The 11,979-nt window shown below is 43.3% G+C and overlaps 1 protein-coding gene across 1 annotated transcript in view; it reads right to left on the bottom strand.

Annotated features, from left to right (window-relative positions):
• Positions 1–227: 227 nt before the first annotated feature.
• TANGO6 (transport and golgi organization 6 homolog) overlaps positions 228–11,979 on the bottom strand; it is a 48,874-nt gene continuing 37,122 nt past the window's right edge. The window contains exons 15-18 of the mRNA XM_075853327.1: positions 11,655–11,807; positions 7,637–7,788; positions 2,706–2,819; positions 228–875 (exon numbers count right to left, since the gene is read on the bottom strand). Of these exons, the coding sequence (XP_075709442.1) occupies positions 699–875; positions 2,706–2,819; positions 7,637–7,788; positions 11,655–11,807 (596 nt within the window). The 3' untranslated portion in view covers positions 228–698. The remainder of the gene's footprint in view (positions 876–2,705; positions 2,820–7,636; positions 7,789–11,654; positions 11,808–11,979) is intronic.

The raw sequence follows: 11,979 nt of genomic DNA, 5'->3' as shown, positions 1-11,979 counted from the left end.
AAAGAGAAACATGTCAGATTTGAAAAATAAGGCTCTGTCAAAGGTCAAAAGTGGCTGCAGTGAAAAGGGGTTAAAATGTAGAATATACTTGCTAAACTGCCTATATACCGAATGCTTTTATGAATGGCATGGAGTTTAAGAACATCTTCATAGTCTACAATGCAGTGATCATAACAACATATTTTTCATTACCAGTGAATACAATTCAAACACATTTTTTAGTTGATCAAATAATACAAAAATTATTATTTATTGTATTTTACATAGTAAATAGACATTTGTGCAATAACGTACAGAAACATGTGACATATAAACGGCTAGTGATATCCAGCTTCTGCATTAGAAGTTGCTTGATGAAAAAGACATTCAAACTGCATCTTTTCCTATACAATAGGGAATTACAGGGCTTGTTAACATGTACATGATAGAATTCCTACTCTTGTATGCTCTCATCATTTTCTACTATACAGTCCAGTTCGCAATCTGACTTCCATATCGGGTAATAATTTGGGGTATGTATGTTTTTTTGTAGGTCTTATACAAAATGTAGATATTTAGTGACATATTAAAATAATGATGTTGGTAATGTCCATCAAAGCCTGCATTAATGGTGGGAACAGAGATAGTTTTTTTTTAATAAAGCTCTTCTTTAGTTAACAGGGGATGTTTTCTTTAGCGTTTGAACTGTTTCATATCTCTTAAGGCAAAACCACAATTTTCTTCTCCAGTTTCTGAGGAGGAAAGAGAAATGCTCTCATGATACTGTCCAATTCCTCCAATGCCAGCTGGGCGTGAAGTACAGACACGGAGTCCTTGTCACACTGCACCACAAATTTTAACAAGCGGTACAAGTCCAGCAGCACATCGCGTAACACCTGATGGAAAACACGAAAGACAAGGGACTGAAATGAAAAATGTCAAAAGTGAAGGGAGAACCACAATAAAAGAGCCAGTTTATCTGTAGATATTGAGAGCATTGTAGCAATTTAGTGAGATGAGATCAGGAAATACAAAACGGTATGTGACGTCTCGTAGGTCCCAGGTTCATGCAGCTCATGGCAAGCAGACTGCTGCAATCTTTGGATTTAATAGAAAATGTTATTTTACTGTAATAAGGCTTTTATTTGTCGCGCTATTTGATTATTACAAATCACTCTGAATACACACGTTAATCCATCCGGAATAGATTACAGTTGTTGTTATGGAAACAAGAAGAGGCTTTGGTCTAGTTGACACTACAACCTGCTCTGCTACTATGACAACTGATCAGAAAGCGTGCGAACACCCATACTGCTACTGGTTGCAACTTGAACCCCCTTTAACCCCTTAATGACCAGCCTATTTTAAACCTTAATGACCAAGCTATTTTTTACGTTTTTCCATCGTCGCATTCTAAGAGCTATATATAGCCTTTTTATTTTTGCGTCGACATAGCTGTATAAGGTCTTGTTTTTTGCGCGACAAGTTGTAATTTTTAATAGCACCATTTTGGGGTACATAGAATTTATTGATTAACTTTTCTTAACTTTTTTTGGGGGGGGAATAGAAAAAAAACCAGCAATTTCGCCACACTTTTTTGCGTCCTAAATCTACGCCGTTTACCGTGTGGTATAAATAACACAATAACTTTATTCAGCGGGTTGTTGCGATTGCAACGACACCAAATTTGTATAGATTTTGTATGTTTTACTACTTTTACACAGTGAAAACTTTTTTTTCAAAATTATTAGTTTTTGTGTCTCCATATTTGAAGAGCCGTAACGTTTTTATTTTTTTGCCGGTGCAGTTGTATGAGGGCTTTTTTTTTGCGGGACGACTTGTAGTTTTTATTGGTACCATTTTGGAGTAGATGCCACTTTTGATCACATTTTTTTTTTATGGCTGGATTCAAAGAAAACAGCAATTTTTGCATGGTTTTTTATTTTATTTTTTACGACGTTCACCGTGCGGGTTAAATGATGTAATAAGTTTATAGTTGGGGTCGTTACGGACGCGATGATAGCAAATATGTGTAACTTTTTTTTGTTTGTTAATAATAAAGCTTTTTGTAAGGGGGAAAAGTGGGTTTTTCATTAATTTTTTTTCACTTTTTTACTAGTCCCACTAGGGGACTTCAGTATGCGATTATCCGATCGCATTTATAATACACTGCAATACTTCTATATTGCATTGTATTACTGCCTGTCTGTGTAAAACGGACAGGCATCTGCTAGGTCATGCCAGAGGCATGATCTAGCAGGCATTCATTATAGGCAGACCTGGGGGCCTTTATTAGGCCCCCGGCTGCCATCGGAGACACAGACACCTGGCGATCTTATCGCCGGGTGTCGGTGGGAGAGAGAGGGAGCTCCCTCCCTCTCTCCAAAACCACTCAGATGCGGTGCACGCTATTCAGCACCGCATCTGAAGGGTTAAACGGGTGAGATTGATACTAATATCGATCTCACCCGGTCAAGCAGGGACACCCCAGCCCTCAGCTACCTCTTGCAGTTGAGAGCAGGGAGACTTGACAGCTCCCTGCTATATTTATTTATTCTGATGCAGCGCCGTAAAGAGTCTATTGCATCGGAATAAAGCACGCTAATGACCGATGTAAAAACACTATGGGCCGGTCACTAACGGGTTAATACCGACATTCTACTACAGCATATATCAACAATATAGTTACATGGCAGGTTTAAGACACTAATTTACAACATATCTACCTCTGTTGCCCTCTCACTGAGCTCTCTTAGAAGTAAAACAATCACATGGATGGCGGCTCTTCGTACTTGAGCCTCTTGGTCAGTATGAACCACAGCTGATAAACAGGAGGTCACCTTAAAAGAAAGAGAAATGAAAGAGGTGCAAACTAACATATGTTAAAGAGACTCTGTCACCACATTATAAGTGGCCTATCTTGTACATAATATGATCGGCGCTGTAATGTAGATAACAGCAGTGTTTTTTATTTAGAAAAAGAATCAATTATGACCTATTTTGGATTTATGCTAATGACTTTCTTAACTGGTTCCCGACCGCTGGCTATATTTTTACGGCCAGCGGTCAGGGTCCTTAAAACCCGAGCCATAGACTTTTTACGGCTCGGGTTTTAACTTGCTGCCCGCGCGATCGGGCAGCTGAATGTCGGGTCTCGCTGCTTCTGTCTTCTCCAATGTCTTTTTACACAGCGCTCAATGAATGAATGTGTATAGGAATAGAGACAGCAGCAGTGGCGCTGTCTCTATTCCTCCCGGTGATCATGTGACTGGTCACATGATCACCGGGTGCCGTTAGTGACAGACTCCTGCTGGGTCTTACTAGACCCAGCACAGCCCAGTTAGTGACAATTGTCACTATGAGAGGGCTGATTTCCCCTATAACTGGGGCTGCTGTGCAGCTCCAGTTACTGTGGAAAAGCATGGTGTAAAAGAAAGAAAAAAAATATATAAAGTTCCCCAAAGGGCTTCTTTGACCTTTGGGGGACAGACCATAGTAATAAAAAAATAGTAAAGTCAAGTGCAAAAAAAAATTAAATAAGAAATACGCATAAAATACCCACCCCCAAAAAAAACCGTTCCCCCCCCCCCTGCCAATCATTGTTGTAACGCTAGCGCTGACCCAATTACCCTAATATAGACATGTAATATATTAAAATTTGCGGTAGACAATGACAATCACAAATAAAAGGTCTATTTTAGGGTAAAACTGTTATTACCAAAAAAAATAAATAGCTGAAACGTAAAAAAGCTTATTTTTTTACTATTATTTTCTAACTTTATGAATAAAAATTCTAAAATAGCAAAAAAGGTGTGTATAAAACCGATAAAAAATTAAACCTGCATTGTCTACGGAAAAAACTTCGCAAAAATCACGTCGTTAGCCCAACAAATAAAAAAGTTATAGCCATTTAACTAACACGTGCTAAAAATGGCTAAACGGTGTCTGGTCCTGAAGGCGCAAAATAGCCCGGTCCTGAACTGGTTAATGCCCAACTGGGCGTGTTTTACTTTTTGACCAAGTGGGCGTTGTGGCGAAGTGTATGACGCTGACCAATCAGTGACCAATCAGCATCATACACTTCTCCCCATTCATTTACTCAGCACATAGTGATCTGACTAGATCACTATGTACAGTCACTTGCTCACATATTAACGTTACTCAAGTGTCCTGACAATGAATAGAGATAACTACCAGCCAGGACGTGATGTCTATTCAGAATCCTGACACTTCGCTAACGTTTGTGGTTGATTTACAGCACAGCAAGCGTAGTCTCGCGAGATTACGCTGTAAACTTTCATTTACAGCGAGATCACGCTTGCTGTGCTGTAAATCACACACAAACTTTAGCGAAGTGTCAGGATTCTGAATAGACATCACGTCCTGGCTGGTGGTGATGTCTATTCACTGTCAGGACACTTGAGTAACGTTAATGTGTGTGTATGTGGCTGCACATAGTGATCTAGTCAGATCACTATGTGCTGTGTAAATGAATGGAGAGAAGTGTATGATGCTGATTGGTCAGCGTCATACACTTCTCTCTACAACGCCCACTTGGTCAAAAAGCAAAACATGCCCAGTTGGGCATTAAGAAAGTCATTAGCATAAAGCGAAAATAGGTCATAACTACGTAAAAAATTATAGTTTTTCTACATAAAAACCACTGCTGTTACCTACATTACAGCGCTGATCACATTATGTATGCGGTGACAAAGCCTCTTTAAAGGGGTTGTCTGGGATTAGAAAAAAAGCTTCTGCTTTTATTTCCATAAACAGCGCCACCCTTGTACATGGGCTGTGTCCAGGGCCGCCATCAGGGGGGTATTAGGGGTAGTGGTGTGAGGGGCCCGGCCAAACCTAATTGAAGGGGGGGCCCGGCAAGTGCCGTGACATTCTTTTGGTAGGAAAAAACGGGCCCCTGCAATGGGGCCCGTTTTTTTCACCAAAAGAATGTCGTGAGCTGCTGCTGCTGCTGCGGGCCCCCTCGTCATGGGGGGCTGTCAAACCGTCCGCCCGCGCGCGCGCACCCGATCGCGCGCACAAGGAAACTCCCGCGCGTGCGCACTCGCGAGCGCGCACCCACGAACGCCCGCACTGGAGACCGGCCGCGCGCGCACCCGCGATCGGCGCGCGCGCAGCCGCGGACACACATGGACAAAACTTACCTGGACGTCTGGACCGAAGACCTCTCCTGGAAGACATCGCCGGAAGAGGACTGGAGTGGGAGCAGCTCTTCTGACACAGTGAGTAAATTATCTCAAAGTGCTGATCATGTATGGCCCTGTTCACACAGTATTTTGCAGGCAAAAAAAAATCTGCCTCAAAATTCCGTAAAGAATTTTGAGGCAGATTTTGACCTGCCCACACTATCTTGCCGCGTTTTTTTGCTGCGTTTTTTGCCCGCGGCGATTGAGGACAGCTGACAAAAAACGCAGCGAAAAATGCATTTTCTGCCTCCCATTGATTTCTGTGTGCTATCACTTTCACTTTCCGTTGCGGGGTTCACCCGACAGAAACCTCAGACGGAACCCCGGAGCGGAAGCGAACGGTGATGTGAACAGGCCCTAACACAAAAGTTTTGTATTTTTTTAAGCTGGTTCACAAAAAAAAATAATTCCAAATTCTACTGGACCAATTGCCTATTTAGAGACTGGCAGCAGCTCCAGGAGCGACATCATAAGGGACACACTAGGCGGATATGCTGAGTAAAACTACACAGCTTATCCGCCCCGGTAGTCGCAGGGAATTCTGCCAGCAAAACCGCACCAAATAGTGGCGCAGGTTTCGTGAGGCGTGTCCGCTGCGGGAATCCTGCAGGGAAAAAAACGTTTAGACTTGCCCCGGCCGTAGTCCTGGTGACGCATCTCTCTCTTCTGAACGTAGCCCCGCCTCCTGGGATGACGCTGTAGACCATGTGACTGCTGCAGCAGTCACATGGGATGAAACGTCATGACAGGAGGCCGGGCTGCGCTAAGAACAGAGGATCGCGTCACCAGGACTACGGCCGGGGGAAGTCTAAACTTTTTTATAAATTTAAAAAAGTGCCTTTTTTTTCCTTCTCATGTGTGATTTTTGCGGCAGAACCGCAGCATTTCCGCAACAGAGGAGCAGCGATTCCACAGAATACATTGACATGCTGCGGCTTAAAAAGCCAAAAAGCCACACTGCAGGTCCATTATTTTTGCAGCGTGTGAATGAGATTTGTTCATATCTCATCCACTCTGCTGCGACTGTAATACGCTGCGGATTCTCCACAATAAAATGTGTTGCATAAAATCCGCAGTGTTCATGCCTAGTGTGTTCCTACCCTAAGGCCGGATTTACACGAGCGTGTGCTTTTTGCGCGCGCAAAAACGTGGCATTTTGCGCTTGCAAAAGGTCCATAACAGCTCCGTGTGTCAGCAGCGTATGATGCGTGGCTGCGTGATTTTCGCGCAGCCGCCATCATTATGACACTCTGTTTGTATGTTTGTAGCACGCGGTGCTTTTCTATTTTCATTCATAGTTTATACTGCTACGGAAGCGCTGGGCGTGATTCTCACGGACCCATTGACTTCAATGGGTGCGTGATGCTCGAACAATGCACAAATATCGGACATGTGAGTTTTACGCAGCGGACACACGGACACACGCTGCATGAAAATCACTGACAGTCTGCACGGCCCCATAGAGTAACATACGTCCGTCACGTTGCATGGACGTATTACACGTTCGTCTGAATAAGCCCTAACAATAAGGCCCAGTTCACAGAGTTTTTGGGCCTTGATATTGATTCGGACACTGCGTCAGAATCAGCACCAAAAAACTTCCAAAACCGCCTCCCATTGATTTAATCTGAAATCAATGGGAGCCAGTCGCGGAAAAAAGAAAAAGCAGCACGTCCTTTCTTGCCGCGGTTCCGCCTCTAACCTGCCATCGAAATCAATGGGGGGCAGAAAATGCATTTTTCGCTGCGTTTTCTGTCTGCTGTCCTCAATCGCCGCGGGCAAAAAACGCGGCAAGATAGTGTGGGCAGGTCAAAATCTGCCTCAAAATTCGGTGCGCGGTTCCAGGCGGTCACCGGTGCGCATGCGTGGGAGTTTGTGGGTGCGCGTGATCGGTCGCACGGGCGGCGGTGTTTGACGGCCCCCATGCTACCCAGGGCCACCATCAGGGGGGGGTATTAGGGGTACTGATGTGAGAGGCCCGGCCAAACCTAATTGAAAGGGGGGCCCGCAGCTCATGACATTCTTTTGGTGAAAAAAACGGGCCCCATTGCAGGGGCCTGTTTTTTTTCTACTAAAGGCAAGTTGCGGCAGTTTGCCGGGCCCCCCTTTCAATTAGGTTTGGCCGGGCCTCTCACATCAGTACCCATAATACCCCCCCTGATGGCGGCCCTGGGTACCATGATATAGTGCTGGACGGAGTACCGTTAACAGGCGGTGCCACGGTAGGGGGGCCCAGAAAATTTAGCTGTAGGGGGCCCTGAAATTCCTGATGGCGGCCCTGGCTGTGTCTGATATTGTAGTTCATCCCCATTCAAAAGAAAGAGGCTGATCTGCAATAGCAAACACAGCTGAATGAACAACAGTGGCGCTGTTTTTGGAAATAAAAACAGAACCTTTTTTCTAATCCTGAACAACCCCATTAAGTCTCTTGGAAGAATTCTGTTACTTACTTCATGAATAATAGGACCCAGGGAAAATTGCAGTTGCTTACACAATTCACCCAAGTTGGAAAGGCTGCTAGCCCTTATGGAGCTGTCTGGATCCCGGCAACCCCTTAGAAAAGCGTGAATCAGTGCGTCTTTGTGCCGGAGGACCATGTCGCCTGCAGACAAAGCAATTGAATTTTTATTTGAGTCAGCACTAACATAGTATAAACCTATATAAAACACAATTTTAAAATATATTATAGGGTATATAGCATGAAATGAATTGAAATGCAGGGCTGTGGAGTCTGTAAGTCATTTTTTCACTGTCCGACTGCCTGGTTGTCTGTTCGCTGTGTATAATTGTATGTGTAGTCATGTGCTGGTAATGCTGTAAGAAACGAGAGAACAGCGTGATAACTTGATGCAGCTATATACCTATATGTCCTGGAAATCAGGTGCAAGTTTGAATGGGAATAAAACAAATATTTAAAAAGCATTAAAGGTGTATGCTATATCTAACTGCTGAATATAAGTTTGTCAACTTTTTTTTTATTTGTAGAATAGGAAATCATACAGTTTTCTAATATATATGTATTAGATATTCTGCTCACATACATTTATATGGAGCACGAGGCCCCTGTCACAGTAGAATGGTATAGCCCACAGATTAACGTATTTTTCGGACTATAAGACGCACCTGACTATAAGACGCACCCAGGTTTTAGACAACAGAAAATAGGAAAAAATTTCATATTTTACTTCTTTTACAAAGAAAAAAATATTGGTTTAAAAAAATAATTTGTTCGGTTTCACAATTCTGAGATCCATAACTTTTATATTTTTCCATCGTTTGAGCGGTGTGAGGACTTATTTTTTGCGGGACAAGCTGTAGTTTTTATTAGCACCATTTTTTGGTACATACGATTTTTGAATCACTTTTTATTTCATTCTTTTTAGCGCTATGGTGACCAAAAAACAAAGATTCTGGGGTTTTAATTTTTTGGTTTTTACGCTGCTCACTCTGCGAGTCAAATAATGCTATATTGTAATAGTTCGGCGTTTTACAGATGCAGCGATACCAATTTTTTTATTTTATTTTTTTACATTGTGCTTGGGGAAAAATGGGAAAAGGTGTTTTGTTTTTTTTAACATTTAATATTTTTTAGACTCCTGAAAACGTATCTAACGTTTTTTCTTTACACACTTTATTAGTTCCCCTAGGGGACTTGAACCAGCGATCATTAGATCACTGGTACAATACACTGCAATACATGGATGAGTTACGGAAACAGCGTAACTCACTGAGCTACGCTGTTTCCGTAACTACTATTCAGTTCTATGGGAGTTCCGGAAACAGCGTAGCTCAGTGAACACTCGGCTTCTCCGTAACTCCTGACTACCAGCAAGTTTCCGGGAGAGAGCGGAGCAGAGTAAGATAGAACTGGGTTTAGGGGGCCCCGTTCTAGAGATAGGTGTGGGTCCCAGAGGTGGGACCCAAATCTATCTAACATTTATGACATATCATAAATGTCCTTCATGGGAGGACCCTCATAAATGCCGCAGTCGCTATTGACCGTGACATTTAACTAGTTAAATGGCCAGGAACAGCGCCACCAAAAAACACCTGCAGTGTATGGAGCAGGCTCAGAGCGTGAGCCCACTCCAAGCATCATCCCCTCCCCGCTCCATGATGTGTCGGCACATCGTGGGTGAGGCAGGGGTTAAGTAAGAAGCAGCCAGAGGGCCCGGCGCTGCCGGGTCCCTCTACTGCCGACTATAAGACACAGGGACTTTTTAGCAAGATTTATTCTTGCTAAAAACTGCATCTTATAGTCCGAAAAATACGGTAGTTCTTTAGTTCTGTGTAATTAACTGAATATGATTAAACATGGCGTCAGTCATATGACCCCCCCCCCCCCCCACATGGACACAATCATGTGACCCCTAGCAGTCAGTTAGCAACAGGGTTGCATGACATACATGTGTTAAGACAAAAAAAGAGGACACATCCATGGGCTAAGTGAATAGGACTAATGGTGGAATAATGATGAACAACTACTTCACTGTGCATATATTTACTGTCTCTAGATGATTTATGAAATGGCTTCCTGTCTCTAGGTGAGGATGTTAATAAAGTTAAATATTTTTTAAAAAAAACACAGAACACAGAGAGGAGACAGTGAGAGGAATACAAGAGCTGCTCCTCACATACACTGACATACATGATGATGAGATGCTGCTGTATGTAGAAATACTTTATCATTTATGCTCCTCAATAACCTATTATTTACCTGTTATATACCGGGACACGGTTACCTGAATGCCGTGGGTCACATGATGTGGGTCACATGACTGCCGCCATCTTTTTTTCATTCAGTTATCCTATGAATGAATTTCTATGAACTAATCTATGGGCTATACCATTTATTTATTTTTTTTAGACAGAGACAACTACACTGATATAAGAAAGATATGTGAGCAGGATTGTAAATACATGTCTATTAGAAATCTGTATGATTTCCTATTCTATAAATTAATTAATAAAACAAATTAAAAGTGGACAACCCCTTTAAAGAGAACCTTTCACCTCCCCACCGGGGCTCCGGCGCTAGTGACAACCACATTCACTTGTATGTGCGTCCTCAGGACGCACATACAAATGAATACTATAGGCTGCAGGCCACATTAGGCCTGCTGCCTATAATGCGCTGGGAGTCGCGCAGGCCGGCGTGATGACGTCACATTATACCGGTCTGCGCATGCGTCCCGCCGGAGAGGCAGTGTAGCGCTCCGTCTGTCGTGGGAACGGGGCAAGGCAAGCATTATCTTTTTTTAAGGAGTTGGGGGGAGGGGGGCTGTGTAGCGCTATATACAAGGGGAGGGAGGCTGTGTAGCACTATATACACAAGGGGAGGAGGGGGCTGTGTTGCACTATATACAAGGGGAGAGAGGGGGCTGTGTAGCACTCTATACAAGGGGAGAGGGTGGCTGTGTAGCACTATATACAAGGGGAGAGGTGGGCTGTGTAGCACTATATACAAGGGGAGAGGTGGGCTGTGTAGCACTATATACAAGGGGAGAGGGGGCTGTGTAGCACTATATATATATATAAGGGGAGAGGGGGGCTGTGTAGCACTATATACAGGGGGAGAGGTGGGCTGTGTAGCACTATATATATATATATATAAGGGGAGAGGGGGGCTGTGTAGCACTATATATATATATAAGGGGAGAGGGGGCTGTGTAGCACTATATATATATAAGGGGAGAGGGGGGCTGTGTAGCACTATATACAGGGGGGAATTGCTGTGTAGAACTATATACAAGGGGGTCTGTGTGGCACTATCTACAGGGGGATGTGTGATGCTATCTATAGGGGGGCGGCTGTGTGTGGTACTATCTACAGGGGGGAAGACGCTATCCACAGGGGGTCTGTGTGGCACTATCTATAGGGACAGTGGGGAGAGGGATTCTTTAATTGATGCCTTGCCTTTCATTGACGAGAGGGATTCTTTCATAATTGGTGTTTATAACGGTCTATTTTACTGCTGTACTTGTAATATTATAGTATTTAAAAAAGTAATTAAAACTAATTTAAAATAAGTTTTCTTATTCTCTTATTTAGTCGCTATATTAGTGTTTACTGGGGGTATTACTTTTGGTCATCAGATCGCCCACCATTGATGGAGACTTGCCCTGCTCCCTAACTGCCCCTCTCAGGAGCTGCCAAGACTTAGAAGGAACATTTGATACAACTTACCCATATTGCTATCTGCATGAGGAGGGGAGGGATTAGTATTCAGGGGGTTTAGGTACACAGTATTGCCGTTCAATACTGTAACCTTCAACTGCCTAAAGTCTGTGATGTCGTCAGACCATCAGCAACTTCTATGGCAGTTTTATCCGAGAGAGAGAGAAAAAAAAGAGAGAAAGAAAGAGAGCGAGAGAGAGAGAGAGAGATCTCTCCAAGTGTAGGTATTTATTTATTCTTACTTTATGAGAGCACAAACATTTACCCATATGACCTTCTCAATATACTCACCCAGAGTCCTTGTGCATCTCATCAGTGCTTCTCCTACTTTCATCCTAGTCTCAGTAGCTGGTGCCTTTGTCTTCGGTGCCACCGCACTCTCATATTGTGCTAGGAGGATAGGCAGGATACGCTCAGGGATGTCTCTGGACATTACAGCTATGCCTGTTTATAAAAAAGTGAAATGGTTTTCATGGTCATATAAGGTTTTGCCCGCAGGCTATAAGCCCAAGGTTGACAGGTGCAATAGGAATTTATTGGTAAAGTTGAATTACTCTTTAAACATCCCTGTCAGATGCCAGATTATCATCCGTGTTCTAACATTATGCTTTCAAAA

This window comes from Rhinoderma darwinii, chromosome 2 (genome assembly GCF_050947455.1).
Source record: "Rhinoderma darwinii isolate aRhiDar2 chromosome 2, aRhiDar2.hap1, whole genome shotgun sequence".
Lineage (NCBI taxonomy): Eukaryota > Metazoa > Chordata > Amphibia > Anura > Rhinodermatidae > Rhinoderma > Rhinoderma darwinii.
Note: the sequence above shows the minus strand (reverse complement) of the source record. Positions and strands in the feature narration are given on the sequence as shown.